Source organism: Rhizophagus irregularis, chromosome 17 (genome assembly GCF_026210795.1).
Source record: "Rhizophagus irregularis chromosome 17, complete sequence".
Classification (NCBI taxonomy): domain Eukaryota; kingdom Fungi; phylum Glomeromycota; class Glomeromycetes; order Glomerales; family Glomeraceae; genus Rhizophagus; species Rhizophagus irregularis.
The window spans coordinates 1,174,076-1,200,615 of NC_089445.1; the positions used below are offsets into that span (position 1 = coordinate 1,174,076).

The window sequence follows — 26,540 nt, forward strand, 5'->3', positions numbered from 1 at the left end:
AAAATAAAAATTACAAAAATAAGTTTTTATAGAACAAATATCAGCATAAAAGAAATAATTAATATATAATAATACATATTTATATAATTGGAAATAATTACAACACTATATAATAATTACAATACTAGTAGTAATTATAATACTATATAATAATTATAATATTGTGTTGTAATTACAACAAAAGTGTTGTATGTATGTTGTAATAGTTGCAACTTTATAACCTTCTAAAAATAATTACATATTACATCTTTAGAGCAAGAACAGTTTCACAATGGAAAGAGGATAATTCAATATCAACTATTCTGTGGCCTGCACAGAGCCTGAATCTTAATCCGATTGAACATTTATGGGATGTTTTGGAAAGAAGAGTTTAGGCGCATAAACCTCATCCAAAAAATATTAAAGAATTAATGGTAGTTTTTAAAGAGAAATGGAATAACATTGAGTCCAAAATTTTAATTAATTTGGTTGATAGCATGCCAAGAAGGATTTAAGCTATTTTAGATAGCTGTGGTAACCCAACTAGATATTAATAAAAAATTTGAGTTTTTCTGAATAAAATGATATAAATTTTTTATAATGTTTATAAATAAATTGTTGAAAAATTAACCGTCAAAATATGTGTTTTAATTTTGCAAAGTTAAAGTGGTCAGATACTTTTTACCGGGAAGTGTAAGCTACATAAATGAAATTATATTTATTTGAAAGAGAAAATTGAGGTTTATCTAATAAGCCTAAAATCAAATGAATTGAATTACTGGATTATAAATAATTACGTCCAATATATTTATTTTTAATTTTTAAATTTGATTTAAATTTAATCGTTAATTTCACCTCATCCAGTGATCCAATTTTCCTAATCTTTAATTCCTACAATAGAGCAAATTCTCAGCTTTCAAATTAATATAAAATGATGATATTAGCATATCTCCAGGAATAATAATGCATGATTTTATCACTTGCATAAAGTCTGATCTGAAAATTTTATTTTTTACCAAAAAATGCTTTCATAAGAGAATCCCAAATTCTTTTACTTTATTTAAAAGATTTTATTTGCCATTTAAGGATTTTAGTAGAATAAATCTAATAAAATAATTTTAAAAGATAAAAAACAAATATATAATTAGTTATTTTTTTTAAAAAAAATATCTTATTATTTATTTTACAACTATTTTACATTATAATTATTTTTTATTTGTATGTATTTTTTACAAAGAAAAAACAATAAATTAAAGCTAAAAATTATGAAAAAATATGTCTTTTCTATATATATAAAATATTAAGTTTTTTCTTTTACTTATCATTTAAAAATAACTGCTATATATGCTTATAAACTTTTTTGTCATATTTAATAAAAGTGAATAGAAAAATGATGGAAAAGTGATGAGCAGTGATGGGAAAAAAGAAGTGGTTATTACCATTATTTTTAAATATTAATTAAAAAATTTTTTTTTATTTTTTATTAAATCTAAGTTATATTACATATTTAATTTAAATTAAAAATCTTAATTTAGACTAATTCCAAAAATTGGCATATATGCTTTTTGAATAATAATAAAAGGATGCAATTAATAATTATTATATATATAATCCAACTATATATGATTTATTAATTATACAATTCTTATTTTAATAAAATAAATATAAAATTACAATAATATAAATAATATACAAATTTTTTAATAATATATCAAATTCTTCTAATATATCTAACAAAAAAAGTTCAGATATACAGTTAGCCCCCTTTATAGTCACACCCTTTAGGACTGAAAAAAAAGGGTGTGATTATAAAAAAAGTCATTTGTTATGACTATAGAGGAGGTTTTTCTAATATATTTATTAGTATATTAGGCCAAAATATGGTGTGCTTATAAAGGGGAATTTTATATATTGTGATTATACAGGGTGACTATATAGGAGGTCGATTGTATAATCTAAAATATGATATTTAAATTTTGATTGATTAATTTTATATAATATTTAATTTTGAAAAAATAAAATATTTATAAAAAATTTAAAGATTTTAATATTTAAATATTTATAATCAATAGAAATAATTAAATTTTAAATAGTTTTATTATATTTTTACATTATATTTATTTATAAAGCCAAGTAAATAAAATTGTTTGTTTTTCATGACTGGACGGATCATGTAAATGTTACAAAAAAATAAAAAATTTATTTTATTTAATCATGTGATTTTAGTTTTGACCAATCATAATCATAAAAAAATAATTTTTTTTTCACCTTGTGACCTAGATAAAAAATTTATAAATTATAATCATCTTCTAGGAATTAGCTAAATTTTTTTTGAAAAATAAATTTTTTTTCTGGGTAACTGGATCAAATTTAGCAATTTTTTTTTCATAAGAAACAAATAATTTTATTTCTTTAGCTTAAAATAAAAAAAAAATTTTTTTTTTGTTTTTAAAATTCTTTGTATATAAACTGATAAATAAAGTAATATATACCTAACTAAAAATAACAAGTTTATATTATTTATACAAAAAATGGCAAAATATATAAAATTAATATATATAAATTTGTTATAAAAATTTAAAAAAATATAAAATATTAATATTTATTATTTATAATATATATGATAAAAATAATAAAAAGAAATAAATAATAAAAAAATATAGTATTTACATAATATAAGTTTCCAAAGTTTTAAAAAATAAAATATATAAAAAAATAAAAAACAGGTAAATTAATATTTAATGTAAAAAAAAAAATATTTATTTATATCATATTAAATATATACAACTATATTATGAATTATATGCTTAAATTGTTTTATTTAAAAATTATTATATTAGATCTAAGATGATCTCAAACATCATATATATAATTTATAATTGATTTACATGAATTTAGCACTTTTTGTTCTCACTAAAATAGATCTAATTTGCTAAAAATTAAAAATAATAATTAATAAAAATAATAAATTAAATATAAATAATTATTGTTGCGAAACTAATCAGACAATTTTTGACCTGCATTATTATGCTTAATTTTGGCCAAAATTATACTTGATTTTAGCCAAAATATAATCCAAGCCTTGAAATTAATATTTTTAAAAATATTATCTATAAAAGTTGAAAAAAAAGGATAAGTTAAATTTAAAAAAAAGTACCAATTTGCTCAAATATAAAATATGACTTTGTAAAAACAACACAATTTACTAAAACCTATAATTATAACTATTAATTAATTTTCAATTAATTTGCTCTATCTAAAATTATGAGTTTAACTTAATTTTGATTGAATTTGCTAAAACTTAAATGTGAGTTATATATGTAATGTCTGGAATCCTGGTCTAAGTATATAATTGTAAATTATAAGATTCAAAAGAAATATAATTCCTTATTTTTTTTATAGTAAAATAAATATAATTTAAGAGCTTAGTATATATAATAATGAATTATTAGTTTAATATTGTCATTCACATTTACCATTTATAAATAAACAAGATAATCTATTCTCATAAATATTCTCAATAAAGCATTAATATATTTTGCTTGTTTTTAACTTAACTTTATTTTTCAAATTTCAAAAATTTCAATTTCAAAAATTTTAATACTTATAAATTCTATTTACAAACTTCTCCTATTTTATTATTTTATAAATTACTTTGTGCTTTTTATTATAAAAAAAGGCTAAACAATCAAAAGTTTATATTTAACAATAAATTTATTTAACATTAATTTTTATTAAGTAAAATTGCTGTTGAAAATTATTTAATTTTTACTTATATTTATAGTTTCTGGTATTTTACAAAAATATTCTGAAAATAATATAAAAAATAGGCAATTTCTATTTATACACGAGGTGTTTAAACACGGGTTATATTAGTAGATTAAAAACGGCATTCAAAATCTTCTTTAATGCCTTAAATAAACTTGCACAGGTCGAAAAGTGAAAAATCAGGCACCAATCGGTCACCAATCAGGTAGCTGATTGGTGACTGATTGGTGACTGATTGGCATTTTTGCCAAATACCGTTACCAATCAGGCAGTTCACTAACTTTTGATCCAGTGATCAGAAAAGGATGAAATATAGCTCATTGGAATCGTCTCAACAAGACGAATCTAATGGTAGTAAAATCGCATTTCTAGGATTAATACTTGATGAGAAATTAAGTAAAATATAAAAATAAAATGTATCATTTATATTTTATTTAATTTTTTATTAACTATTAATCCTAGAGATGCGATTTTACTACCATTAGATTTGTCTTGTTGAGACGATTCCAATGAGCTATATTTCATTCTTTTCTAATAACTGGATCAAAAGTTAGCAAACTGCCTGATTGGTGACTGATTGATGCCTGATTTTTCACTTTTCGACCTGTATTGCAAATAAGGTTGCTTGTCTAAACCTCCTCAAAATCCTACGATTAGTTTCATCAAAATTTTACTATAGATTTATTATAGTTTTGGCAGAGTTTCGGCAGTTTCGGCATTTATAATAAGTTTCGGCAGTTTCGCCTTTCTCCAAAGTTTCGCCAGTTTTTTAATATAACTTTAATATAGTTTCGGCAGAATTTCGCTTTTTGGCAAAACGCCATCTTGCCTAAACCCCTAGGTTTCGGCAAGCAACCTTAGTTGCAGAGCAGGTGAAAATACATATATTTATCTGTAATATAATAAGAATAAAAAGTAAAAGAGTATAATGTCAGTAGCATTCAATTTCAAATTAAAAAAACAAAAAATTAGTCTATTAAAAATTATATTTATATGACCTGCGTACAAACATCCTATGTAAATTTAGAAATTTTCTAAAAAATAATATGAATAAAAAATAATATGAAAAATAAAAAAATAATAATATAAAAAATAATATAAAAAATAATATAAAAAATAATCTTTTCGCATTCGTCTAAAACTCCTAAATATTCCAATCTGTAGTCTTTCGCTCGAAGTAATTATGTATTACTCTATTGTTTATGTTCATTATATTTAAAGCTTTAGATTGTTAGTAAAAAAAGAACTGATTTACAATTTATATGACTTACACGTTATATACAGTGTTGTACATGGGACATGTCCCACCAAAATTTTAGTGTCCCGTCCATGTCCCATCTACGTCCCGTCCAAAAATTGTCTAAGTTTACAATTTGTCTTATCAAGATAACACCTAATAGGCCATAATTAATATTTAAGATCACGTGATTTTAATGTCCCAACACTGGTCAGAATAGTCCATTTCGGCAAAATTTTAAATTGCCGAATGTTGGACGAAATTTGGTCTGACCTTAGCCGATCAGTACCAAAAAAATTGGCAACTAATTTTATGGACGATTTGCACCGTAACACCTGCCAATTGTCAACAAATCGATCAGTAGAAATTGGCAACAAATCGGTAAAATCAAATTGATGATTGTTAATAAACCTAATAATTATTATTACCGATTTTTGTACATTTAGCTGATTCTAATTTTATAATAATTTATTAATTAAATTTTATTAATTAAATTTTATTAATTAAATTTTATTAATTAAATTTTATTAATTCATTTTATTAAAAATTACATATTAAATTAATATATAGCTATCTATCATCTATCTATATACACCATCCACCGTCCACCATCCATCATCCATTCATCATCCTCACTTAACCTGATAAAAGTCTGAAAAAAACCTACCAGAAAAGGAGGAAACAGTTAGTAATTCATTTTTTATAATAAAAAAAATGAAGTTTCAAAAATATTTCGAAACTTACCCACCCATCCGATAAAATCTGAAGGAGAGAGAATCTACAAAAAAATTAAAAAAACGGTTAGCAAACTGAGTCTCACCAGTCTAATGATGACAAATCAGCCCCAATCATATGCTAATAGCCTTTCCTATTAGGCTCTGATAGAATGCCGATTTGTGAATATTGGATCTTGTTGTTAAGTGCCGATTGCAGTTAATTAATGACAGAAATCGGCAAATAATCAGATACCAATCGGAACAATAAATAATACATTAATTAGGACAAAATCCAACATAAATCGGGTTAGAATAGACTATAATAAGCCCACATTATTTTAACAAATATTAAGTAATCGTTATAGTGGATAGGTATCGATTCTTTTATATATAACATCAAATGATAAATTGCAGTAAATCAAATTAGGCCATTTTAATTAACAATCGGAATGAAATAATTTTTATTTATTTGTCATATTTGCCTACTTTATGTAATATTAAAAAGCAATTTTATATAATTCGTATATATACAAATAAATTTATTATGTGAACTACTGTGCCTATTATTAATTTTCTTGATCTTCAACCAGTTTATCTGGAAACACATTTGATAATCTGTTCTTGCAAGCTCTACCAACGATATCTTTTAAGGAGCCTTGATAGTTCCTAATCGTCCATTTTGGTGCACAAAAAGGCGCCGATGTTTCTTTTTCATAAAAATCAGAGCTGTAAACCCTAGTCCATTTTTTTGGAACCTTTGAAGTTTCTGCAAATAATCGGTCAATATAATTTCTTAAAAATAATTGAAGCTGTAAGAATTATAAGAATATTTAAATTGTTAGTGTATATACCGATTTATATTTGGTATCAACATTTAATTATAAAATAAACTTACAGTTGATAAACGCCATGCAAGTTCTTTAACAACAATTTTGCGTTTACCTCCAGAATCTTCCTTATCCGTCTCAGAGACTTCTGGTAAGTGGAATACGGATTTCTTTTTAATTTGGGCAAGTTCACTTTCTTTAAATTTCTGAATCAAAGGATCCCTAGCCGCCTGTAAATTCTCCATCGTTCTAGCCCGGGAAATGAGCTTCTGCAATTAAAGATAAATTAAATTGAGATTAAATACATTAATACGTTGTATTCATTTACTACTTACAGCATTTCTGCGGCTATTCAAATTTTTTTGTCGCGTTTGCTCATCCTGGTACTTTTCATTTCGTGACTTCTTCAGGTGCTCTTCATGTTGATGTTTATGACGGATGTGAATGATATCATATATGACACCCTCCGTGACTGGGAAGGTATCAGAATCCAGAGCATTCATTACGGTTGGAACGATCGTACTGTTGACAAGATTGCGTTGTGATTCAAAGGTATTATCCAAATTCAATCAGCTTTCGGCTGGAATTCTTTCGATTATCCAAAATACCTCTCTCTAAACATATTAATTATTTTAGTAAAATTTAAACTAAGTCGATACAAATAAATTTACTTGCCCTTAAAGCATCTCTAAGGTCATTAGGCATGTCTCTAACATGTAAGTATTTTGATGACTTCTGATGTGCCGATTTTTGTCTAAATTCTTTTTTGGAATAAGACGATTTCAACTCAGAACTGGAGGATTCTTCCTCAGATTCAGAAAATTCTTCACTACTTTCATATTTCGTTCGAGCTCTGGACTGGTTAACGGTGGTATTGGAATGATACTGTATGTTGACAGGTGACCGAATATTATCCTTCGGAATTCGTACTGCCGAATTTGAAGATGCGATGGGCGTAGTTCGGTATTACAGAAAGGAGTATGGTCGGGTCAGGGTGTTGAGTAGCGTATGGTGACATTTGGTGGTGTGTAGCATAAGGGGTGTGAACCATACTCAGGTGATGAATAGCAGCTTGGCCCACTCTTAATCACGTGTTTGGCCCGTCGTGTTATTTATCACTTGAGTAAACTGTCACACAGGGTCCATACTCTACTCCTCACGCTGACCTGACCATACTCCTTTCCGTAGCACTCGGCGTAGTTGGCATAGTTTGTCTTTCATTCGAAATAAAATCAGGTATTTGAAGATGAAAAGGAACTTTATTTGGACTCTGTGAATTTCCTTCTTCGGTATATTTTGACGCAATTTTCCTGGTTTTTTCTTGTTTTTGAGTCATGATAATCTCAATTGATGACGATTGTTTTTTTCTTTCCGTAGTTTCCTCTCTTTCCCTTCCTCGTTTAATAATTCCTTATAAATATTAGTAATATAATTGTTATAAATAAAAGATAGACAAATCAGTATACCCGATGCATATTGACGATTGAAATTGATAATATTTATACTGTAATTTACTCGGATTATCATTTCCTTCGCGTTTATTTTGTAACCGTTTTTTATGTAATAGTGAATCATCTGAATCCGAATCCGAATTCTCAGATTGAGAAGTATTATAAGATGTATCGTAAGATGGTGAGCGATGACGCCGATTGTAGTAAGAACGTTCATGTTTACTAAAAAAAAATAATAATAAGTTTTTATATATTTTAATAATATTATCGTTTATATAAAATTTATAAATTTATTCTCACTGGTTCTTATCATATTTGATTTTTTTGTATCGGTAATGTGTGGAACGGTTTCTGTCATTTCTTCGCTCATTATCTGAATGTCTTCTACCCCTGTTGTACTTAGAAGTATGTTTATGATTTTTACTATAATGAGTCATGATTAATAGTGGGCGAAAAAAGTAAAAGAAAGTCAGTAAGTAAAAAAATGAAAGTAAAAAGAAGCTTTAGAAGATCTTATATACCTTTTAATAGCCTATTTAATAAGCTTTTCTGTACAAGTAGATCTTAAATACTACTAGTCTATTTTTAATAAACTTTTTTGTACAAACTATATAAACTATATTGTCTATTAAACCCATTGATCAGTCAATCGTTGCATTAATTTATATAAGCTTAATAAGTTTTAGCTTATATATTGTCCTTATCGCATTTTCTGCTTAAACAAATAATACATACAATGAAAAATTCTAATGAAATACGTTCAGCGGCAACAATAGCAACTAAATCTACTAAAGTTAGGCCAAAAGTACCATGCCATTGTAAAAAATGTAATAGCAAACTTGTCGATACAAGAACAAAACAGAAACATGAACAGGAAGAAAAACGGCTGCAAGCTTATATATCAAAAAGGAAGGATGATAAAGAAAAGACAAGCAATAAAGCACCATCTGATTCAAAGAAACATTCTAGATCTGTTCCGATTGGAATTAAAACGATCGTTGCCGCCTCTTCTCAAAATGCTTGTGATGATAATATTGTAATGATTAATGACAATCACGATCAAAATGTTGCTACATCTTCTCAAAGTCTTCATGATGGTGATATTGTAATGATAGATGATAATAACGATCGTTCTGATGAAGATTTTCACAATCAAAATCCTACCAATGTTAGAAAAAAGCGAAGAAGGTATGATCGTTATCAAAAAAATTATGATCATACTACCATCATTCCAGAAAATGAACTTGAGCAAGAAGTCAGTTCTAGTGATGGAGAAGGCTCTCACCTATTTAATGATGATGATGCGGCTAGAGATAATGGTGAACTATTCTTTGATGAGGAAGATCTTGATCTATTTTCAAGCCCAATTTTCTCGATCTTAATTACAATTCAGACCAAGAACATCCTAATATGAATGTAAACATGAGCGATTCATGGATTCTCCTCTGGATCTTTAAGTATCAGGAAAGGTTCAAACTTACTGATGTTGCGATCAACTCATTGACTGGCTTCTTTGCGCTTGTTTTGAAAGATGTAGATTCAAATCGGTTTGAAAAGTTTCCGTCTACCATTTACATGGCCAGAAAGTTATTAGAAATTAAAAAAAGTCAAAAACCTTCTCGACATGTTCCGATTGTAACAAATTGTATGACACTGCAGCGATAATTCCGGTAAATTCAGGCAATGATGCGCAATCAGAGTTTAAATGTACCCACGTTGAATTTCCCAACCACCCAATGCAGAATCAACGTAAACCCTGTGAGTCGAAATTGCTAGAAAAAATCACGGTGAACAACGAATACATTTGGCGACCAAAAATGGTATATTCGTTACCATGTTTAAAGACTCAAATATCTACGATGTATCAAAGGCCAGGTTTCGAGGAACTTTTGAAAAAATGGGCCAGTCGGAATAACGAAAATGATTTGATGGCCGATATATACAATGGTGAAATATAGAAAACTTTCCCATCTAACACTGATAATTTGGACCAATCTCGATTTTTTACGCCTAAAACTTCTGATTCGCATTTAGGTATAATGATAAACTTAGATTAGTTTCAACCGTTCGAGTCGTCTTCCTATAGCACCGGCATGATATATGCCGTGATTTGTAATCTCCCACGGGTAAGGTTGCTTGTCTAAACCTCTTTAAAATCCTACGATTAGTTTTGTCAAAATTTTACTATAGATTTATTATAGTTTCAGCAGAGTTTCGGCAGTTTCGGCATTTATAATAAGTTTCGGCAGTTTCACCTTTCTCCAAAGTTTCGCCAGTTTTTAATATAACTTTAATATAGTTTCGGCAGAATTTCGCTTTTCGGCGAAACGCCATCTTGCCTAAACCCCTAGGTTTCGGCAAGCAACCTTACCCACGGAAAGTTCGATTCAAAAAAGAGAATATATTGACTCTTGGACTTCTACCTGGTCCAAATGAAGTTAAATTACATCGGATAAACCATTATCTCACTCCTATAGTAGATCAGTTGCTGGAATTTTGGGATGGTGTTTATTTACCAGTTACCAATAAGTATCCTGCTGGCAGAAAAGTGCGAATGGCTGTAATTTGCTGTAGTAATGACATTCCTGCAGCAAGGAAATTATGTGGACACATATCGGCACTAGTTGGGTGTCACAGGTGCTATAAAAGAGCGAGTAGTGAAGAAGGCCAGAGACTAAATTTTGGTGGTTTCGATGACATGAACGATTGGTTTAGACCAAGAGACCCGGCAGAACATAGGCGTAATGCTATTATTTGGAAGCATATGCAGACAAAAGATGATAGGAAACAACACGTCAGTAGGATTCATGTTAGATGGTCTGAACTACTACGCCTTCCTTACCATAATCCAGTGAGACATCTAATTGTTGATCCAATGCACAATTTATTTTTGGGGATTGCTCACTGGATTGTGAAGAGATTATGGATAGATAATGGAATAATTATGAAATGTCATCTTGAGCTGATGGAAAGACGCGCAAAAAGTATTAAGATGCCGGCTGACCTTGGAAGAATTCCACATAAAATAGCAACTGGTGACAAATTTTCCAGTTTTACGGCAGACCAGTGGAAATCATTTATTTTAATTTATGCAATTCCGCTGATGTGGGATATACTTTTAGTATCCGACCAGAAAATCCTGGCAAATTTTGTTAGGGCTTGTTCCCTATTAGTTTCGCGCATTATTGATAATAATGCATTAGAGGAAGCACAATCTCGATTACTTCAAGTTGCTCAACTGATTGAAGAGCATTATGGTCTGAAGGTAATTACTCCTAACATTCACTTGGCTCTTCATATAGTTGAATGTTGTCGGGACTACGGCCCGCTATACTCTTTTTGGTGCTATTCGTTTGAAAGGATGAACGGTATTTTGGGTAAGTCAAATGCAGATTGTGAAAAATAAAAATTTATCTTTTACTAAGAATCATTATCCATTCCCACTTAGGATTCTTTCCAAATAGCAGACACCAAATTGAACCAGAATTATTATGAATAGTCATGCAAAATTGGCGGCTTGACAACCTCCTATCCAGTCAATTAAATAATACGAAGCTTACCGAAGCGTTAAAGCTGATACAGCCACGAGCAACTTCAGAAAGCCTAGCTATCTATGATAAGTTTCAGTATGCTGAACTTTGTCATTTCAGACAGATTTGCCGACTTGAGATTGAAGATACAATTACCGGCACTGAACCTTTTCCTGGCGAGATGTTATCTCCCAAAAAAAACAACATCAGTTTACCGGACGATATATATAATATTCTAGTAGAATATTACAATGCTGCTTATGAACTAGAATTTTTATCTATTGCGGAATCTGTTCGAGAAACTGCTAGATATTCTGACCGCAGATTTATTATTGTACGACCCCAAATTAATCAATTTAAACGTATCCGAATTGGATCCGAAATATTTGGATTGGCAAATACGCCACTATATTCAAAGAATTTGTTCATTCTTGCCAAATTCCTGCAAGATAATAATTCAGTAGAATTCTTTCCAGGTCAAATTCAATATTTCTTTGAACATGAAGTTAGTTTGCTTGGAAGGAAACAAATTCATCGATTAGCGTATGTAAGGTGGTTTTTGCTCACTCCATCTCATAAGACGAGATTTTATTGCCAGGTTGATGATGATGTTAATAGTTGTAATATAGAAATCTGGAAAAAAGAATTTTATAATATCGGCAGAGACTGTATCATACCAGTGCACAATATATTTAGCCGATTTATATCTGCTAAGTTCGAAGTAGGTAAAAGAAATCCGGTTACATACATAGCTATAATTCCAATAGGAAGACGATTTCACATGTAATTTTTTTACATTGCTTTATTTAAATTGCATTATTTTATGTTTATTACTGTGCCCTTTGAGGTAAAAAAAAAAATATATTTTATGTTTATTGAATCAATATTATACATTCGACATGTAATATAAAGTAAATCATTACTAAATACATAAATAATTATCAGTTGGAATTTTCAATATTATTAAATAATTAAAAATAAATATCAATCGGAATATTCAATATCAATAATAAACATTAATCGGTAAATTGTCTGATTTACAGCTGATTTGCTTTTAATATCGATTGCTTTTTATTTTACATATTGAAGGCCGGATTGACTAATATACTCAAATCGGCATGATTGCTGATTGAACATCATTTTACCCGTGTCTTTAATAAAAAAATTTGTTTCAAAATATTTCGAAACTTACCAAACCAAAAATCTGAAGTGGAAATCTACAAAAAAAAGGAAGAAACAATTAAAGTTTCTTCGATAAAATAATTTGTAAGAAAGAAACGATTAGTTTTTTACTAAAAAAGTTTTGAAAAGAAAACAAAACTTTGAAACACACCTATCCAACGTCCAAGAACTGGAGGCCGAAACCTACAAAATATAAAAAAAAAAATTAAAAAAAATAATTATTTTAAAGAGTTTCAAAGTTTTCGAAACTCATCTATATATCCAACGCCCAAGAATCGGAAGCTGAAACTTACAAAGAAGAAAAAAAATAATTAAAAAAAAAATGTTTTTTTTTTTGAGTTTCGATTATTTCACTTCAAAACTCACCAATATATCCAAAGCCCCAAGCCGAAACCTACTACAAAGAAGAAAAAAAAAATTAAAAAAATATTTTTTAGAGTTTCAAAGTTTTCGAAACTCATCTAGTATATATTCAAAGCCCAAGAAGTCAAGAACTGAAAGCTGAACCTATAAAAATAAAAATATAAATTTAAAAAAAAATTTTTCGCCCAATAGAAGAATAAGGGCGAAAGAAAGGAAAAGAATAAAAAAAAACATTAGAAATTAAAATTAACATTTTTTTATCAAAGTTTCGAAAACGAAACTTACCTGAAATATCGGCATCCAAGTTGGAGCCGATTTCCTATATAAAAAAATAAAAAAAAAGTTTTTAAAAAAGTTTCAAAACATTTGTTTCGAAACTTACCTGGAATATCGGCGTCCTCGTTGGAGCCGAATTCCTATAAAAAAAAATAAAAAAAAATGTTAAATATAACGTTTTTTATATTAAAGTTTTGAAAATTTTCAAAACTTTACCTAGGAAACGGTATTCACGCTGGAACCGATTTCCCACAAAAATAAATAAAAAAAAAAACGTTTTTTTTGTTAAAAAACGTTATTTAAGAAAGTTTTGAAACTTTTTTTTCAAAACTTAACCTTGGGATTCGGTATCCACGCCGGAACCGATATCCCTACAAAAAAATTAAAAAAAAACGTTAATATTTAACGTTTTTTATATTAAAGTTTCGAAAATTTTCAAAACTTTACCTAGGAAACGGTATTCACGTCGGAACTGATTCCCTACAAAAAAAATATAATAAAAAACGTTAATATTTAACGTTTTTTTATTAAAGTTTCAAAATTTTTGAAACTTTACTTTGGAATTCGGTATTCACGCTGGAACTAATTCCCTACAAAAAAAATATAATAAAAAACGTTAATATTTAACGTTTTTTTATTAAATTTTCAAAAATTTCGAAACTTAACTTTAGGATTCGGTATTCACGCCGAAACTGATTCCCTACAAAAAAATAAAAAAAACGTTAATATTTAACGTTTTTTATATTAAAGTTTTGAAAATTTTCAAAACTTTACCTGGAATATTAGTATCTACGCTGGAACCGATTTCCTACCATAATAAATGAAAAAAAAACGTTTTTTAGTTAGAAAACGTTTTTTTTAAGATAATTTCAAAAATCTTTCAAAACTTTATCTAGGGAAACGGTATCCACACTGGAACCGATTTCCTGCAAAAAATATAAAAAAGAAACGTTTTTATCTAAAAACGTTTTTTTTTTAAAAGAAAGTTTCGAAATTTTTTGAAACTTTACCTGTAATATCGGTATCCAAGCCGGAACTGATTTTTTTCACTAAAAGTATAAAAAAGAAATGTTTTTTAACATTAAAAAACGTTTTTTTAAAGAAATTTCAAAACTTTTTTAATTTAATAAAAAGTTACCAAATTCAATGTGTACATTTATATGAAGAACTAAGGTGTAAAAAAGGAAAGGAAAAAGGACGAAAGAGAGGGAGGAAAGGATGCGAAAAGTTTAAAAAGTTTAAAAAAGTTTCTGTAAAATGTCAATCTTAATCATCTGATAATTTCAACAACTGATTTGCCGAATTATTGCCAATTTTTACCAATTTGGCAAATTTGGCAAAATTGTGTCGATTTATATGACCAATCAGCATAATTTTACTGAATGATCTTAAAGGAACAATTTTTTGTATATCAATCAGTATAAGTTAATTTTCCACCAAAAGACTGAACAAGCTTTTGTTTAACAATTAGTATCAGTCAATTTGTAATTGATTTTACCGATTTTTGCCATTGGTCAAAAAATGTGACGAATCATATGACCAATCGGCAAAAATCATGCCGAAAGCTCTTAACGGTCGAAAGTTTTGATTTCGACCAGTGCAATGTCCTGGACCTGAACTGTCCCACCCCGTCCTGTCCATAAATATGTCCTGTCCCTATAACAACACTGGTTATATATAAGATCAAAGTATATTCGTATTTACAGATCGATTAGATGAATAAAATGATCATTACTTTCAGGTAATGAGCATATAAATGATATAATCTATTTCTGCAATTAATGTGAGATTTAATGATAAACTGAATTTACCAGATCCAGAATAATTTTAGGGATGATATCAGGGATTGTATTAGGAAATTTATAGTGCTTTTATAGAAGTAAAAACTTTTTCTATCTCTTGTATTTGCTTCATTTTATTATATAATAGTTATTGCGTCAGTTACGCAAAAAGTATAATTAAACTAGTATTAAACTATAAAACTTATTATCATCTGTATATTAAATATAATTAGTTATTTTTAAAAAATCAAAAATAAGCTATAATTAAGCTATAATTAAGTTTATAATTAAGCTAAAAATTTATATGATAATATCATCTGATTCTTTGTAAGAGCTCAGCCCACAAACTTGTATGGTTTTTAAAAATAAAATTCTAGCATTCTGATTGGACGGATTTGAACACTACATGGCTGCTATTATTGGTTAATAATTGTGATATTAATTGTTGTAAAGCTCAATAACTTATAATTAAAGGATTGATTTTTAACTGATAAAAAAAGATATCAATTATTTAGCCATTAACAAAAAATATCAATCTGCCAAAATTAGCATGATCCTAATTTTTATTTATTTATTTTATTTTTATTTTTACTATACATTGTAAGATATGAAAACAGTATGAATTAAAAAAAAAACATATATGAATATTGATTTATACTAGATGTACAAAATCCAACTGGACCCATCCTTTGTTAGATCAGACTGACTAGTAAAAACATAGTCGCCACAGCAGTGGAACGAACAAAGAGACTAACGAAGAAGATTGGTAGTTCAGGCTAGAATTGCTCCTCTTTGGATGAATGGGTGTTGACTTCAGCATGATCTAATAAACTGACCAATAACTATTATTTAAACTCTACATCGCAATGACCTCATCACGTTTTCACTGTTTATATTTATCTAGTTTTTTTTGCCTCCCAAAATTATTTTTTTTCACATTCTCTTGGTCACGTGGAATAGAATTTTAATTATAAGATTGTTGGTGTTACAACGGTAAATGACACAGCATTCGGCAAGAATTTTCCCACACAGTTATGTCACGTGCCACGTGTCACTATTAAGGTTTCATAGTCGATAATAATAATAATAATGTGGATAATAATAATGTGGATGTTGAGTTTTTTATTTTAATTTACTAAAACCTACTAACAATATTCTCTAGAAGTAATGCATCTTCTATACCTTCTGAAACACCTACACCAAATTTATCGGAAGAACTACGCAATAGTTTGCCCGAAGAATCGCTTACAATATCAATAGAAATGAAGATAAAATGGCTTATCTAAAATCGATCCGAGCAGATAGAATGAAATATCGTAAAAAAGGAGTATGATTTGATTTGTTTATAATTCGTTGCAGAGATTATCTATAGTTTTCTCGTTTTCTTGATTTTTTTTCATTTATCTAATAGACTTGAGCGATAAAATTTAAATCGTCCTTGCTGTCATCATTGGTGTGTTCGTTGGTAGCATATCATCTGAGAATGGTGTTCATCAATTGATTTCATATTGTGTTGTATAATATTATAAATATTCCACTACTATAATGAAATTTGTATTGGGTTATTACTAATAGATATCAGAAAAATACGAAAAAACCTCATTGCATAAGCTTATTTTTGTGAAACTCTCTTTTTAAACACATGATTATTGTGATTGTGTACCGTAGGTACAGTTAATTTCCGGACTTTTACTATGAACGGTTCCGTTAAACCGACAATGACGTTTTAAGTATATATCCATGTAAGTTGTACATAGAAATCTGTGAAGCGAATTACGAATCGAAAATTCGAGTTTAGGTCTTTCGGAGCGAATAACCTTATAGGAGAACTTTGAAGAAGATTTCAAGCTGCAGGAGAACACAATAATTTAATGGTAACTCACGGAGCATTACGAAAAAAATCACGGAAAACCGAATTAGGCGCAATATAAATTTTTATTGTAATTTACCGTTTTCGAATAAGAATATTTGTACATCAAGTTTGCTTTTGTAAACATTAAGTAATAGTAAGGTAAGTGAACCGAGAGGTTTCACACTTGGGGTTTTTCTATCATTCAAATTTATCGATGTTTATGTAATTATACTTTTTATATAATTAATTCGAATTCTTTCACTTTGGTAATAGAGTAAATAGATTTCGACTTCGATTTATTATATATCATATTTTCTTTAAAGTTCGAAATTCTGATGTCACGCGCGTTTAATTGTTTAATTACGTTGGGTCTCTAATATTTGAAATCGCGAATTTAAGAAAACTTTATTAAGATTTTCGTCTTGTACACCTCATTAAAAAAATTTCAAAAGTACGAAAGTACGACAAACCTTATCATTTTTTTTACACGAAAAAAATTCGCTCAAATTTTTATTTATTTATTATATTACACATATTACACAAAGTTATAATATAAACTAATAATATTATTTTTTATAAACTAATATTATTATTATTATTATTATTATTATTATGTATTATGTATTATGTATTATTATTTCAATTTTTCTAATAAATTTTTTTTTACATCCTCCCATTCACTATCTATAATTGATAAAAAATCAGAATTTCTTTTATCAATAATTTCAGTACCATTAATAACTTTTTTAATTAAATAATGATTTCTTAAAGTTCCTTCAAATTTATAACCTAATCTTTCAGCAGATTTACGTGAATTAATATTATTAGAATGACATTTCCATGTAACTCTAAGATATTTAAGAGATTCAAATGCATATTGTAATAAAAGAAAATTTGTTTCTGTATTAGCATATGTTCGTTGAAATGATGGTATGATCCATATATGACCAATTTCAATTTTTTTATGAATTGGTTGAGTATTTAAATAACTATATAAAAAAAAAATATAATTTAATATACTTGTGTGATATTATAATGATTAGTATAGTTATAGTTTTACCCAACAATTCCGATCTTCTTCTCAGAAACGATATCAATAATACAAAATAAAATCGTATGATTATCTCCTTTTATCCTTGGACCATTTAAAAAATTCAAAAATTCTTGGTAAGTATTAAATGGACCATACGGAAGATAATCAAAAACTTTCCTCGATTCGGGATTTACATGTGAAACCTCATACAATTCTTCTGCATGAACAGATGGCTTTTATAATATATATATTTCATAATTAGTAATTTTTAATTATTCAAAAAACACAAAAAAAATAAAAAATAAAATTAAATATAATTGTACATACAATTAATGGTTCAAGGCGAATCCTTTTTCCTGTTAATGTAACAGATTCTAGAATGAAATTAAAATCATAATTATCATTAACTGACATTTTTTTTCTTTCAGTTTATCTTTTATTAAAAGATATTAAGAAGATAAAAGAAAAAGTGGGGAAAAAAAAAATTTAGATGAAAATCAATAGATTATAACAAAGTTACACAAAAGGCTAACAGGATGATAAATCACTTTTTTGGGTAACTTGGTTCCGAAAATTTTTAATAATTGCGGCAATGTCCACCGAATGGATACATGTAGATTAAAAGCATTTAATATGTTTATCGTATTTTATCGATAGTACGATCTTCGCACCAATGCAGTGTAAGCATTGAATAACTCCCATTTTGTGTCACTATTTAAAAAAAAGTTAAATCAAAAACATCGAATTAAGAGAAGTATCGTTATACAATGAACAATAATAATATTATTATTTCGAAGTACAGCAGAGAAGGAAATTCCAAGACGGAATAAAAAAAAAAGAAATGATTTTTTAAAAGAATTTATGAATTAAAAATATATTTTTTTTTTCGAAAAAAGAACAAAACAAATGTTTGATTGGATTCCGTTAATTACCGAATTTTAAGAATTTTTCCAAGATTATATAAAGATATGATAAAAATCAATGTTGTAAAACATTGGAAGGTTTAGCCGGATTTTCAGTGTTAATGATTTATGAACCTGACCGATACATTTTGGGTCGATTCAAATTTAAGCTTATACAAATTTATTAATTTCATTAAAATTCATAAGCTTTTATTTATTACCCTAATCTTGCATAAACCTTTGTCTTTTGTGAAATAACGTACAAATTTGTGTAATATAATCATATACAATAATTACTTGATTAATATACTCGAACTGTAAAACAGCCCCCATAATTTACACAAAGTGTAAACTTTAATATAGAGAAAAAAAAAAATCCTTCTATCAAAGGATCCTAATGAGACATTTTTGCTTATCATTGTTATGAAAATGAGGGATTTAGTTTGACATACAGTTTTAAGTCAAAAACATGAGACAAAAAGTAATACATAAAAAATTAAAATACCGATTAAGAAATAATTTTAAAATTTTAGTAACAATTTTAATTAAGTAAATCGGTAACTTTATAAATGATTGGTTTTTTAATGAAAATTATTTGATTATTTTTTGTAATACAAAAGGTTATATTGCCATTGGGAATAAATTTTTTTAAACAATTAAATTTCGAAAATAATTTATCAATCTCTCCAAAATGAGTTAAGATTTTAGGTTGGAGTTAGGGGGAGTTTTAAGTTGTGTTTCATGAATATTTGCCACGAGATATAAATTTAAATTTATTCTAACCCTTTTACAGATAGTAGAATAATAGTTTTATCCCTATTATATAATTATTTATTATATAATTTAGAAATCAAATAACAAATAGTTTTTTATTATTATTCCCAAATATATCAAATGCGTATTACGCATATGACTTTTTGGATTACAACTTGATTGACATTTTTGTATTTTAAAAAATAAAAAGAATCATGAAAAATTGTTGAAAATCAACAAACCATAATCTTTTTTTGGCAATTAATATCCTAAATTTGGAAATTTTTGTCAAATGGCTCGGTTTTTCGCTTATACTACTTAGTCAAATAAGTAAACGCCCAAAGAATTCGCGTCTTCAAAGCCTAAGAAATTAGTATGATATAAATTATTTAAGAGAGGAATCTAACATTAAAGACCTTTCACAAAAAAATCTAAAATCTCCCTAAAAAATAAAAAAATTTAACAAACAATTCTTTTTTCTTTTTTTTCAAAAAATGAATAAAGAAATTTTTACCTTCATTGTTATTTTGGCTGCTCTTGTTACTCTCATCCAATCAGCCACTATAGTTGTTGAAGTTGGTTCTGATAACAAATTACAATTTTTTCCAAATAATATTAAAGCTGTGACTGGTGATTCGGTATTTACAAATGAAACTTTACTTCTTTTCATATACTTTTAATTTGGGCTTATCAATAATTCCCTTCTTTTTTTAGGTTCTGTTCAAATTTGTATCAGGAAATCATAATGTCGTCCAATCCGATAAAGCTGATTCTTGCGAAAAATCTAATGACCCTAATGCTTGTAAGTGAGATTTTTTAAAAAGAAATCCTAATTAGTTAATAACTTTCTTTATATTAAAATTTCTTTATTTTCCTTCTTTCTTTAGTTCAATCAGAAGTCAATCCTCCTTCAAAAGAATTTACTGTTACAATAACTCAAACATCAGGAAATATCTGGTTTCACTGCAGTGTTGATCAACATTGTGCATCTGGTATGAAAGGAGCTATCAAAGTTACAAGCAATCAAACCTCGGATGCTATTGTAATGCCAAGATCATTTATTGCTTTAAGTTTTGGTACTTTGGTTTCAAGCTTTATCTCTTGGTTGTAAAAAAAAAAAGGGGGAATTTTACAACGGAATTTCTTTATTTAATAATTTTGCATTTAACCTTTAATTAGGATACAATTAATTAATTTATTTAATATTGTTCGTTGTTTTTAGTTTGTAAGATTTGTAGATATTTTTCTTTATTTTAATTTGCAGTATTTTGAAATTATTTTGATTAACTTTTGAGAAATTATTTTGATTTTTTAATAAATAATAATAATAAAAGAAAATATATTTTTAATTACAATACATTTGAGAAATTATTTTGAGATAAAATTATTTTGTCATAATATGTCATAGTTGGCAGCCCCCTTTTTCTGAGCCTTTTTTTCTAAGCCTATTTCTGGGCGGACGTTTTCTTGGAATTCTAGGAATTCTCTCGTCCGAACATATGACCGACAAGAAAACTGATTGTATTAATAACATATTATTATATTAATTTTGGTCATTAGCTTCCCTTAATAAGGTAGGTTATAATCTTATTTTACTTTTTAGGAAATTTACAGCCTTGAATATTTTGTAACACTGTATCCTAAATAGCACAAACAAAGAAAATAAAATAAAATAAAATAAATTTTATTTATATAATTATTTATATTTTATTTATATATAATTAAATTAAAAAAAAAATTGAAAATAAATAAATAATAATAAAATATATAATATAATATAATAAATATTTTTTTTTTTACACAATAATAATTAATCCTGTTGTGTTCATTTTAAATATTGTTTTGTGTTCGGCCATTTGAAACAAATTATTATTTTTTTTTTGTATACGTAATTTAAATTTAATAACGCAAACATACCGTTTAAGGAATATAGTACAAATGAAATTAATATTTGTTTCACTTTATGCATTTCTTACATTTCCACAACAGTCAAAGAATATACTTTTCGTCCTAAGCATTTTACAATATAGTATGAAACAAAGGATTTTTTAACCAAAGAAAATTTAAATTATTTTATTGAAAATTTTACTTATAAATACAGGCTTCTGCATCCTCTCAAAAATTCAAAAAAAAAAAGTTCTTTACATATATATAATAAATACATAAAAATAAATTTTTTTTGATAAAAAATTTTTCTTTTCACCTTTTTTTTTAAAAAAACAAATTAATCAATCAAAATGAAAACTTCTTTCGCTGCTATCTTTTTCGTCGCTAGTCTTGCTTCTTTCGCTCAAGCAGCTGATGTTATGGTTAACGTTGGTAATGCCAAAGGAGAAAATGTCTTCGAACCAGCAAAGGTTATGGCCATGCCTGGTGACAATGTATGTATTTTTGCAATTTAATTAATCGGTTTTTGTTAAAAAAAAAAAATAGAAAACTAAATTTATTAATTTTATAAAATTTTCATAGGTCGTCTTTACTTGGGTTAGTGGTAAACACAGTGTTATCGAAACTGATTCATTAGTTGCCTGTGCCAAATCTGCAAAACCCAATGCTGCCAGTTCCGATGGAGCATTCTTAGCACCAAAAACATGGAGCTGGCCCGTTCCAAAAGATGCTACTCCTAATACAAAAACATGGTTCTACTGTGGAGTTCCAGGCCATTGTACTCCCGGAACTGGTGGTATGGCTGGTACTCTTCTCATTGGTGGTGGTGATGCTGGTGGTGCTGCTCCAGCTCCAGGAGGTGGTGCTGCTCCAGCCAACGGAACTGCTAACATGCCACCAACCCCATCTGATGGTGCTGCCAAGAGCTCTGCTGTCCGAAACTATCAATCCATCGCTGCCGGAGTTGTTCTTTCAAGCATGTGCATGGCTGCCGCTTATGTCTTATAAACATAACAAAAATAAATTATTTACTTTATAATACCTTACAAATTTAATTATCACGTTCATCAAATTTATAATCTTTTTTGCATCATATAAATTAATATATAAAAAAAAATTAGATGGAGTAATGTAGATACAATGGTTTTTTTTATTACGTGATTGGATAATTATAAATCACGATATTTTATATTTCATATATTTTCTTTGTATTTTTATAAAGATGATAATTGAATTATCATAATAAAAAAATATATCTCGAGCTTTTTTTAGCTCAAAAAAAATTTATTTGGTCTTTTTTTTTTTATTCTTTTTGAATAAATTAAATTTATTAAATGTGTGTGTTTGCCTTAAAAAATAAACTGTGTAATATTTTTTTTTTAATAAAAAAAAACGAAATACAAAATACAAAATACAAAAAATTATACTCTAATATTTGAGCGAATTTTTTTTCATCCAATAGCAAAAAATGAAAGCCATTTTACCATTTTATTTTTTTTATGCAGTTTATCAATTATCTTGACATTTCAATAAAATACAGTGAAACGACTGAAACGTGGGGGAGTTTTTAATGCAAAAGCATGCATAATAAAATTACAAATAAACAAAAAAAAAACATGTTTAAAACCCGATCACAAAAATACTGTATGTTATCATCATGAAAAAAAAAGGGGGGGTTTAGTTATTATTACATTATTCTTTTTTTGTTAATTTTACTTAACCACTTTTGGGAATTTTTAGAATTTTATTACCTTAAAATAATCAATATTAATCCCTTTTGGTAAATTCATTTTTTAAGTATGTATCTTAAAAACAATTGCCAAGAAAATTTCGTGTGAAAAAAAAAAAATCAATAGTTTCAAATAGTTTTACTTATTTTCTTTAATAAGATATATAAATACGCCATAATGCATCTTATACGGATAAATCCGTAATGATAATGTATGATAGTAAACCATGGATTTATTAAAATCAAAGTTTATCACTCACATAAAGTTGCCCTCTATTTATGTCCTTATTTTCATGCTTCAATCATGAAATTTTTTATTTGTTCATGAAAGTTATTCTCTGTTTTCATGGCCTTTATTCCCTTTGTAATACGATTTCCCCAGCCGGCCCAGCGTAACCTGAAAAAAAAAGTCACGAAAGTGGCTGGTGGCTGATGTGATCACAAGATAAACAAAATATGATTGGCCGAAATGTAATACTGATCACTTTATACATACCGCGAAAAAAAATAACGACAGAGACTTTGCAAATAACGACACTAACGACACAAAACGTTATATTTGACTTAATCTACTTATTGTAAATTTAAAGAAAATACTTATTTTACGCGTAAATATAATTTTTCTAGTATTGTTTATTATTTTTTATTGTATTATTTTGATTTTTTTTAGCATAGTATTATATTTACTAATTGATATTAAATTAATGGTTATTTAGATGGATCCTTTAACAGAAGCTTTTCAGACAATTAATGATGATAATATTATTGCAATTTATCAAAAATATTCCAGTAACGAAAAGATGTTCGGGTTGTAAGAAAACCATTGATGAAACAGAATTCATTGTTGGAGAGAATATTCGATCCACTTGCAATATGTGTCGTTCAAGGAATAATTTGCACAAAAGTAAAGTTTAGAAAATCAACCTTTTGAAGAAGGACAGCTAATAAAATTTTCACGAATGAATTATTATTCGCGATTGATGAGCACATAGATAATCAAGAAAACATAGAATATAATGATCAAAGAAAACAAAAATCAGTTTGAATTTACTAAAATTATTAATATACCATTTTCCTTGGTCGATAATGTGACCACAAGACTCAATAATATTGAAGCTTGCCGTAATGATTTTGGCAACATTTCATCTGAATTCACTTCGTCTCTCCGAAATGAAATGATCCAACGTTATGCAATTACCCAAAGGCTTCATCATTCCTCTAGTAGTGAAAGTTCTTCTAGTCAATTATCTGATTGAAGAAAATAGGAGCCGTTTTAAGCGAGTTTTTAATTCGAACAAAGTGGGGGATACTATGGATTATGCGTTTGAAACTGTTAGACGTGAAATTCGTGAACTTACTGGGGAAAAGATTGGGAAGGGTACTGTGAAAAGTTTTTATTATGGTGAAGGGGACCCAAAATTTAATACAGTAATTTCAATTATGAGATGGTAGATGATAAGGAAATTACTAATAGTTTAAATAATAATAATGCGAGTAGCGCAAATAATAATAACGAAAATAATATGGGGTAGTGAGAAGGAACCGCCTTTTACGGTCTAGGGGCAGGCGGAAAGCATGTTATTATTTCATTTCGTGCTTTATTCCTCCCTTTAAACGTGATCTACTCCAATATCTTTTATTAGCTTCATTTTTACTTAGCCGATCGGCCCTTTCTCACGTATTATTTTGCAATAAAGAATGGTTTGATTGATTTTTAAAATGTGTGCGTTTTGCAAATGTAAATATAAATCTACACATGTTATTCAGGTGATTATTACTCTCATGATAGTAAAATAAATGAATCCCGATCTATACTTTCATTTGAGAGAAATGCATGAAGCGTAAACAATCTATCAACTAAATGATTCCCGTTTTATACCTTCATCTCCAACACTGTATCTAAGACAGAATTTATTAAGTAGATAGCAAACTTAATGATAACTTAGATGGTAGGGCTCGGCAGGCTTAACGTATGTACGTTCTCAAATATAACGAAAAATAATTTGCCCCATATCTAGCGAGAAGTTTCAACGACCAAAATCGGAATTATCGTTATGTAATAAGGCTATATGTTTATCACGAGTATACGATAAGGAAATCTTTATCGCATCAAAAAAAAAACATTATTACATTATCATGCATCAAACAGACGAGAGATCTACCTACATACTGTATATTTATATATTTAACAAACTCGATAGCCAAAATAATTTTTCTTAAAAAACATCTCTTTCGTATAATAGATATGTCATACGATGGTGAGCATTATAACTAATTCATGAGGGGGTATAACAGCCAAATTTTTGAAACAAATACCTTTATTTTAATAACTTCTCCAGAAAATGATAAGGTTTTGTATATGTCAAAACTCTCCCGTAAAATTGAACATGGTGGCCAAAAGAATCTTCGCTTATTAGGAAAGGTTACCAAACATCATGCAATCCAAGTGAAAACAGAGAAAGGTGGTCAATATTTAATTGAACGTACATCAGATAAAGATCCTAAAGATCCTAAATCCACGGTAATTTCGAATTATTCAAATAAGAATGGAGAATGGAAACTTAAGGAATTTTATTATCCCAAAGATGTTACGCTTGGCCAGGTCAAAAATGATGCATTTGACAAAAAAGCATATAATCTTCTGACCGCCAATTGTCAACAAGCTACCAGAGAATCTATTAAAAAAAATTCTGCTTATTCTGCTAGTAAGTTACTTTTGTCCATTTTATCTTAAATGTTTTCAACTTTGAATATACATCTGACAATATGGTACAAATAGAAAATGATCCAAATCCAAAAGTACATACTACTCAAGCATCAACTTCAAAGCCAAAAAGAAAGAAATAATCCTATTAGTAACCAAAGTATTACATAATCATATGGTGTTTGTGTAAGTGATCTCATAGTTTAGCCTTTTTTATCAATTAAACCACTATCAGCAAAGAAACCTACCAGTGATGAGCAAAATTAATAAAGTATCTATTAGCATGTTTTTTTACATTTGTACATATCGGGTTTTATTTTTAACAATCACTATCAAATGATTACTCTTTGATTGATGAGTACTGTGCCATTTCTTCTGCGCAATTTTGATAAGCCTGGACAAGACTCTACCATCAAAAAAAATAATAGTTTTTCTTGCACATGAATTTTAAAGCATGTATATCTGCCTATATTGGGCTTTATTTTTTAAATGAGTATAATTTGTACTTTTTGCCAAATATCACAGAAAATAATCGGTTAGATTATCCCAAAGGTACTGTGTCATTTCATC

The 26,540-nt window shown here is 27.7% G+C and overlaps 8 protein-coding genes across 10 annotated transcripts; 5 read left to right on the top strand and 3 right to left on the bottom strand.

Annotated features, from left to right (window-relative positions):
- Positions 1 to 6,266: 6,266 nt before the first annotated feature.
- OCT59_008988 (uncharacterized protein) lies at positions 6,267 to 8,415 on the bottom strand (the record flags this gene model as incomplete). Its single annotated transcript, XM_066133242.1, has 8 exons — positions 6,267 to 6,509; positions 6,596 to 6,796; positions 6,863 to 6,999; positions 7,199 to 7,412; positions 7,498 to 7,609; positions 7,694 to 7,937; positions 8,043 to 8,200; positions 8,279 to 8,415. The coding sequence occupies 8 exons, from the start codon at positions 8,413 to 8,415 to the stop codon at positions 6,267 to 6,269; spliced, it is 1,446 nt and encodes a 481-aa protein (XP_065999702.1).
- Positions 8,416 to 8,714: 299 nt separating this feature from the next.
- OCT59_008989 (uncharacterized protein) lies at positions 8,715 to 9,643 on the top strand (the record flags this gene model as incomplete). Its single annotated transcript, XM_066133243.1, has 2 exons — positions 8,715 to 9,297; positions 9,372 to 9,643. The coding sequence occupies 2 exons, from the start codon at positions 8,715 to 8,717 to the stop codon at positions 9,641 to 9,643; spliced, it is 855 nt and encodes a 284-aa protein (XP_065999703.1).
- Positions 9,644 to 13,131: 3,488 nt separating this feature from the next.
- Positions 13,132 to 14,144, bottom strand: OCT59_008990 (uncharacterized protein; the record flags this gene model as incomplete). The annotated part of the gene is made up of 8 exons (XM_066133244.1): positions 13,132 to 13,197; positions 13,339 to 13,372; positions 13,436 to 13,469; positions 13,546 to 13,564; positions 13,666 to 13,700; positions 13,777 to 13,809; positions 13,886 to 13,919; positions 14,142 to 14,144. The coding sequence occupies 8 exons, from the start codon at positions 14,142 to 14,144 to the stop codon at positions 13,132 to 13,134; spliced, it is 258 nt and encodes an 85-aa protein (XP_065999704.1).
- A 3,303-nt stretch (positions 14,145 to 17,447) lies between these two features.
- Positions 17,448 to 18,463, bottom strand: OCT59_008991 (uncharacterized protein). Of its 2 annotated transcripts, XM_066133246.1 has the most exons (4): positions 18,323 to 18,463; positions 18,190 to 18,228; positions 18,023 to 18,097; positions 17,448 to 17,951 (listed from the first exon to the last, which is right to left on the bottom strand). In XM_066133246.1, the coding sequence occupies exons 2-4, from the start codon at positions 18,216 to 18,218 to the stop codon at positions 17,597 to 17,599; spliced, it is 459 nt and encodes a 152-aa protein (XP_065999705.1). In that variant the 5' UTR covers positions 18,219 to 18,228; positions 18,323 to 18,463; the 3' UTR covers positions 17,448 to 17,596. The 2 variants fall into 2 exon arrangements, with proteins under 2 accessions (XP_065999705.1, XP_025179342.1); XM_025316969.2 differs by having other exon boundaries at positions 17,454 to 17,951; positions 18,023 to 18,228.
- A 1,289-nt stretch (positions 18,464 to 19,752) lies between these two features.
- OCT59_008992 (uncharacterized protein) lies at positions 19,753 to 21,021 on the top strand. The gene is made up of 4 exons (XM_025316968.2): positions 19,753 to 19,758; positions 20,074 to 20,288; positions 20,365 to 20,452; positions 20,538 to 21,021. The coding sequence occupies exons 2-4, from the start codon at positions 20,145 to 20,147 to the stop codon at positions 20,759 to 20,761; spliced, it is 456 nt and encodes a 151-aa protein (XP_025179341.1). The 5' UTR covers positions 19,753 to 19,758; positions 20,074 to 20,144; the 3' UTR covers positions 20,762 to 21,021.
- A 746-nt stretch (positions 21,022 to 21,767) lies between these two features.
- On the top strand, positions 21,768 to 22,926 carry OCT59_008993 (uncharacterized protein). 2 transcript variants are annotated; one of them, XM_066133248.1, is made up of 3 exons: positions 21,768 to 22,031; positions 22,120 to 22,372; positions 22,397 to 22,926. In XM_066133248.1, the coding sequence occupies exons 1-3, from the start codon at positions 21,888 to 21,890 to the stop codon at positions 22,543 to 22,545; spliced, it is 546 nt and encodes a 181-aa protein (XP_065999707.1). In that variant the 5' UTR covers positions 21,768 to 21,887; the 3' UTR covers positions 22,546 to 22,926. The 2 variants fall into 2 exon arrangements, with proteins under 2 accessions (XP_065999707.1, XP_065999706.1); XM_066133247.1 differs by having other exon boundaries at positions 22,120 to 22,926.
- A 1,356-nt stretch (positions 22,927 to 24,282) lies between these two features.
- OCT59_008994 (uncharacterized protein) lies at positions 24,283 to 24,522 on the top strand (the record flags this gene model as incomplete). Its single annotated transcript, XM_066133249.1, has 1 exon — positions 24,283 to 24,522. The coding sequence occupies one exon, from the start codon at positions 24,283 to 24,285 to the stop codon at positions 24,520 to 24,522; it is 240 nt and encodes a 79-aa protein (XP_065999708.1).
- A 989-nt stretch (positions 24,523 to 25,511) lies between these two features.
- Positions 25,512 to 26,113, top strand: OCT59_008995 (uncharacterized protein; the record flags this gene model as incomplete). The annotated part of the gene is made up of 3 exons (XM_066133250.1): positions 25,512 to 25,524; positions 25,606 to 25,971; positions 26,046 to 26,113. 3 exons carry the CDS (start codon positions 25,512 to 25,514, stop codon positions 26,111 to 26,113), a joined length of 447 nt encoding a protein of 148 aa, XP_065999709.1.
- Between the last annotated feature and the right edge of the window lie 427 nt (positions 26,114 to 26,540).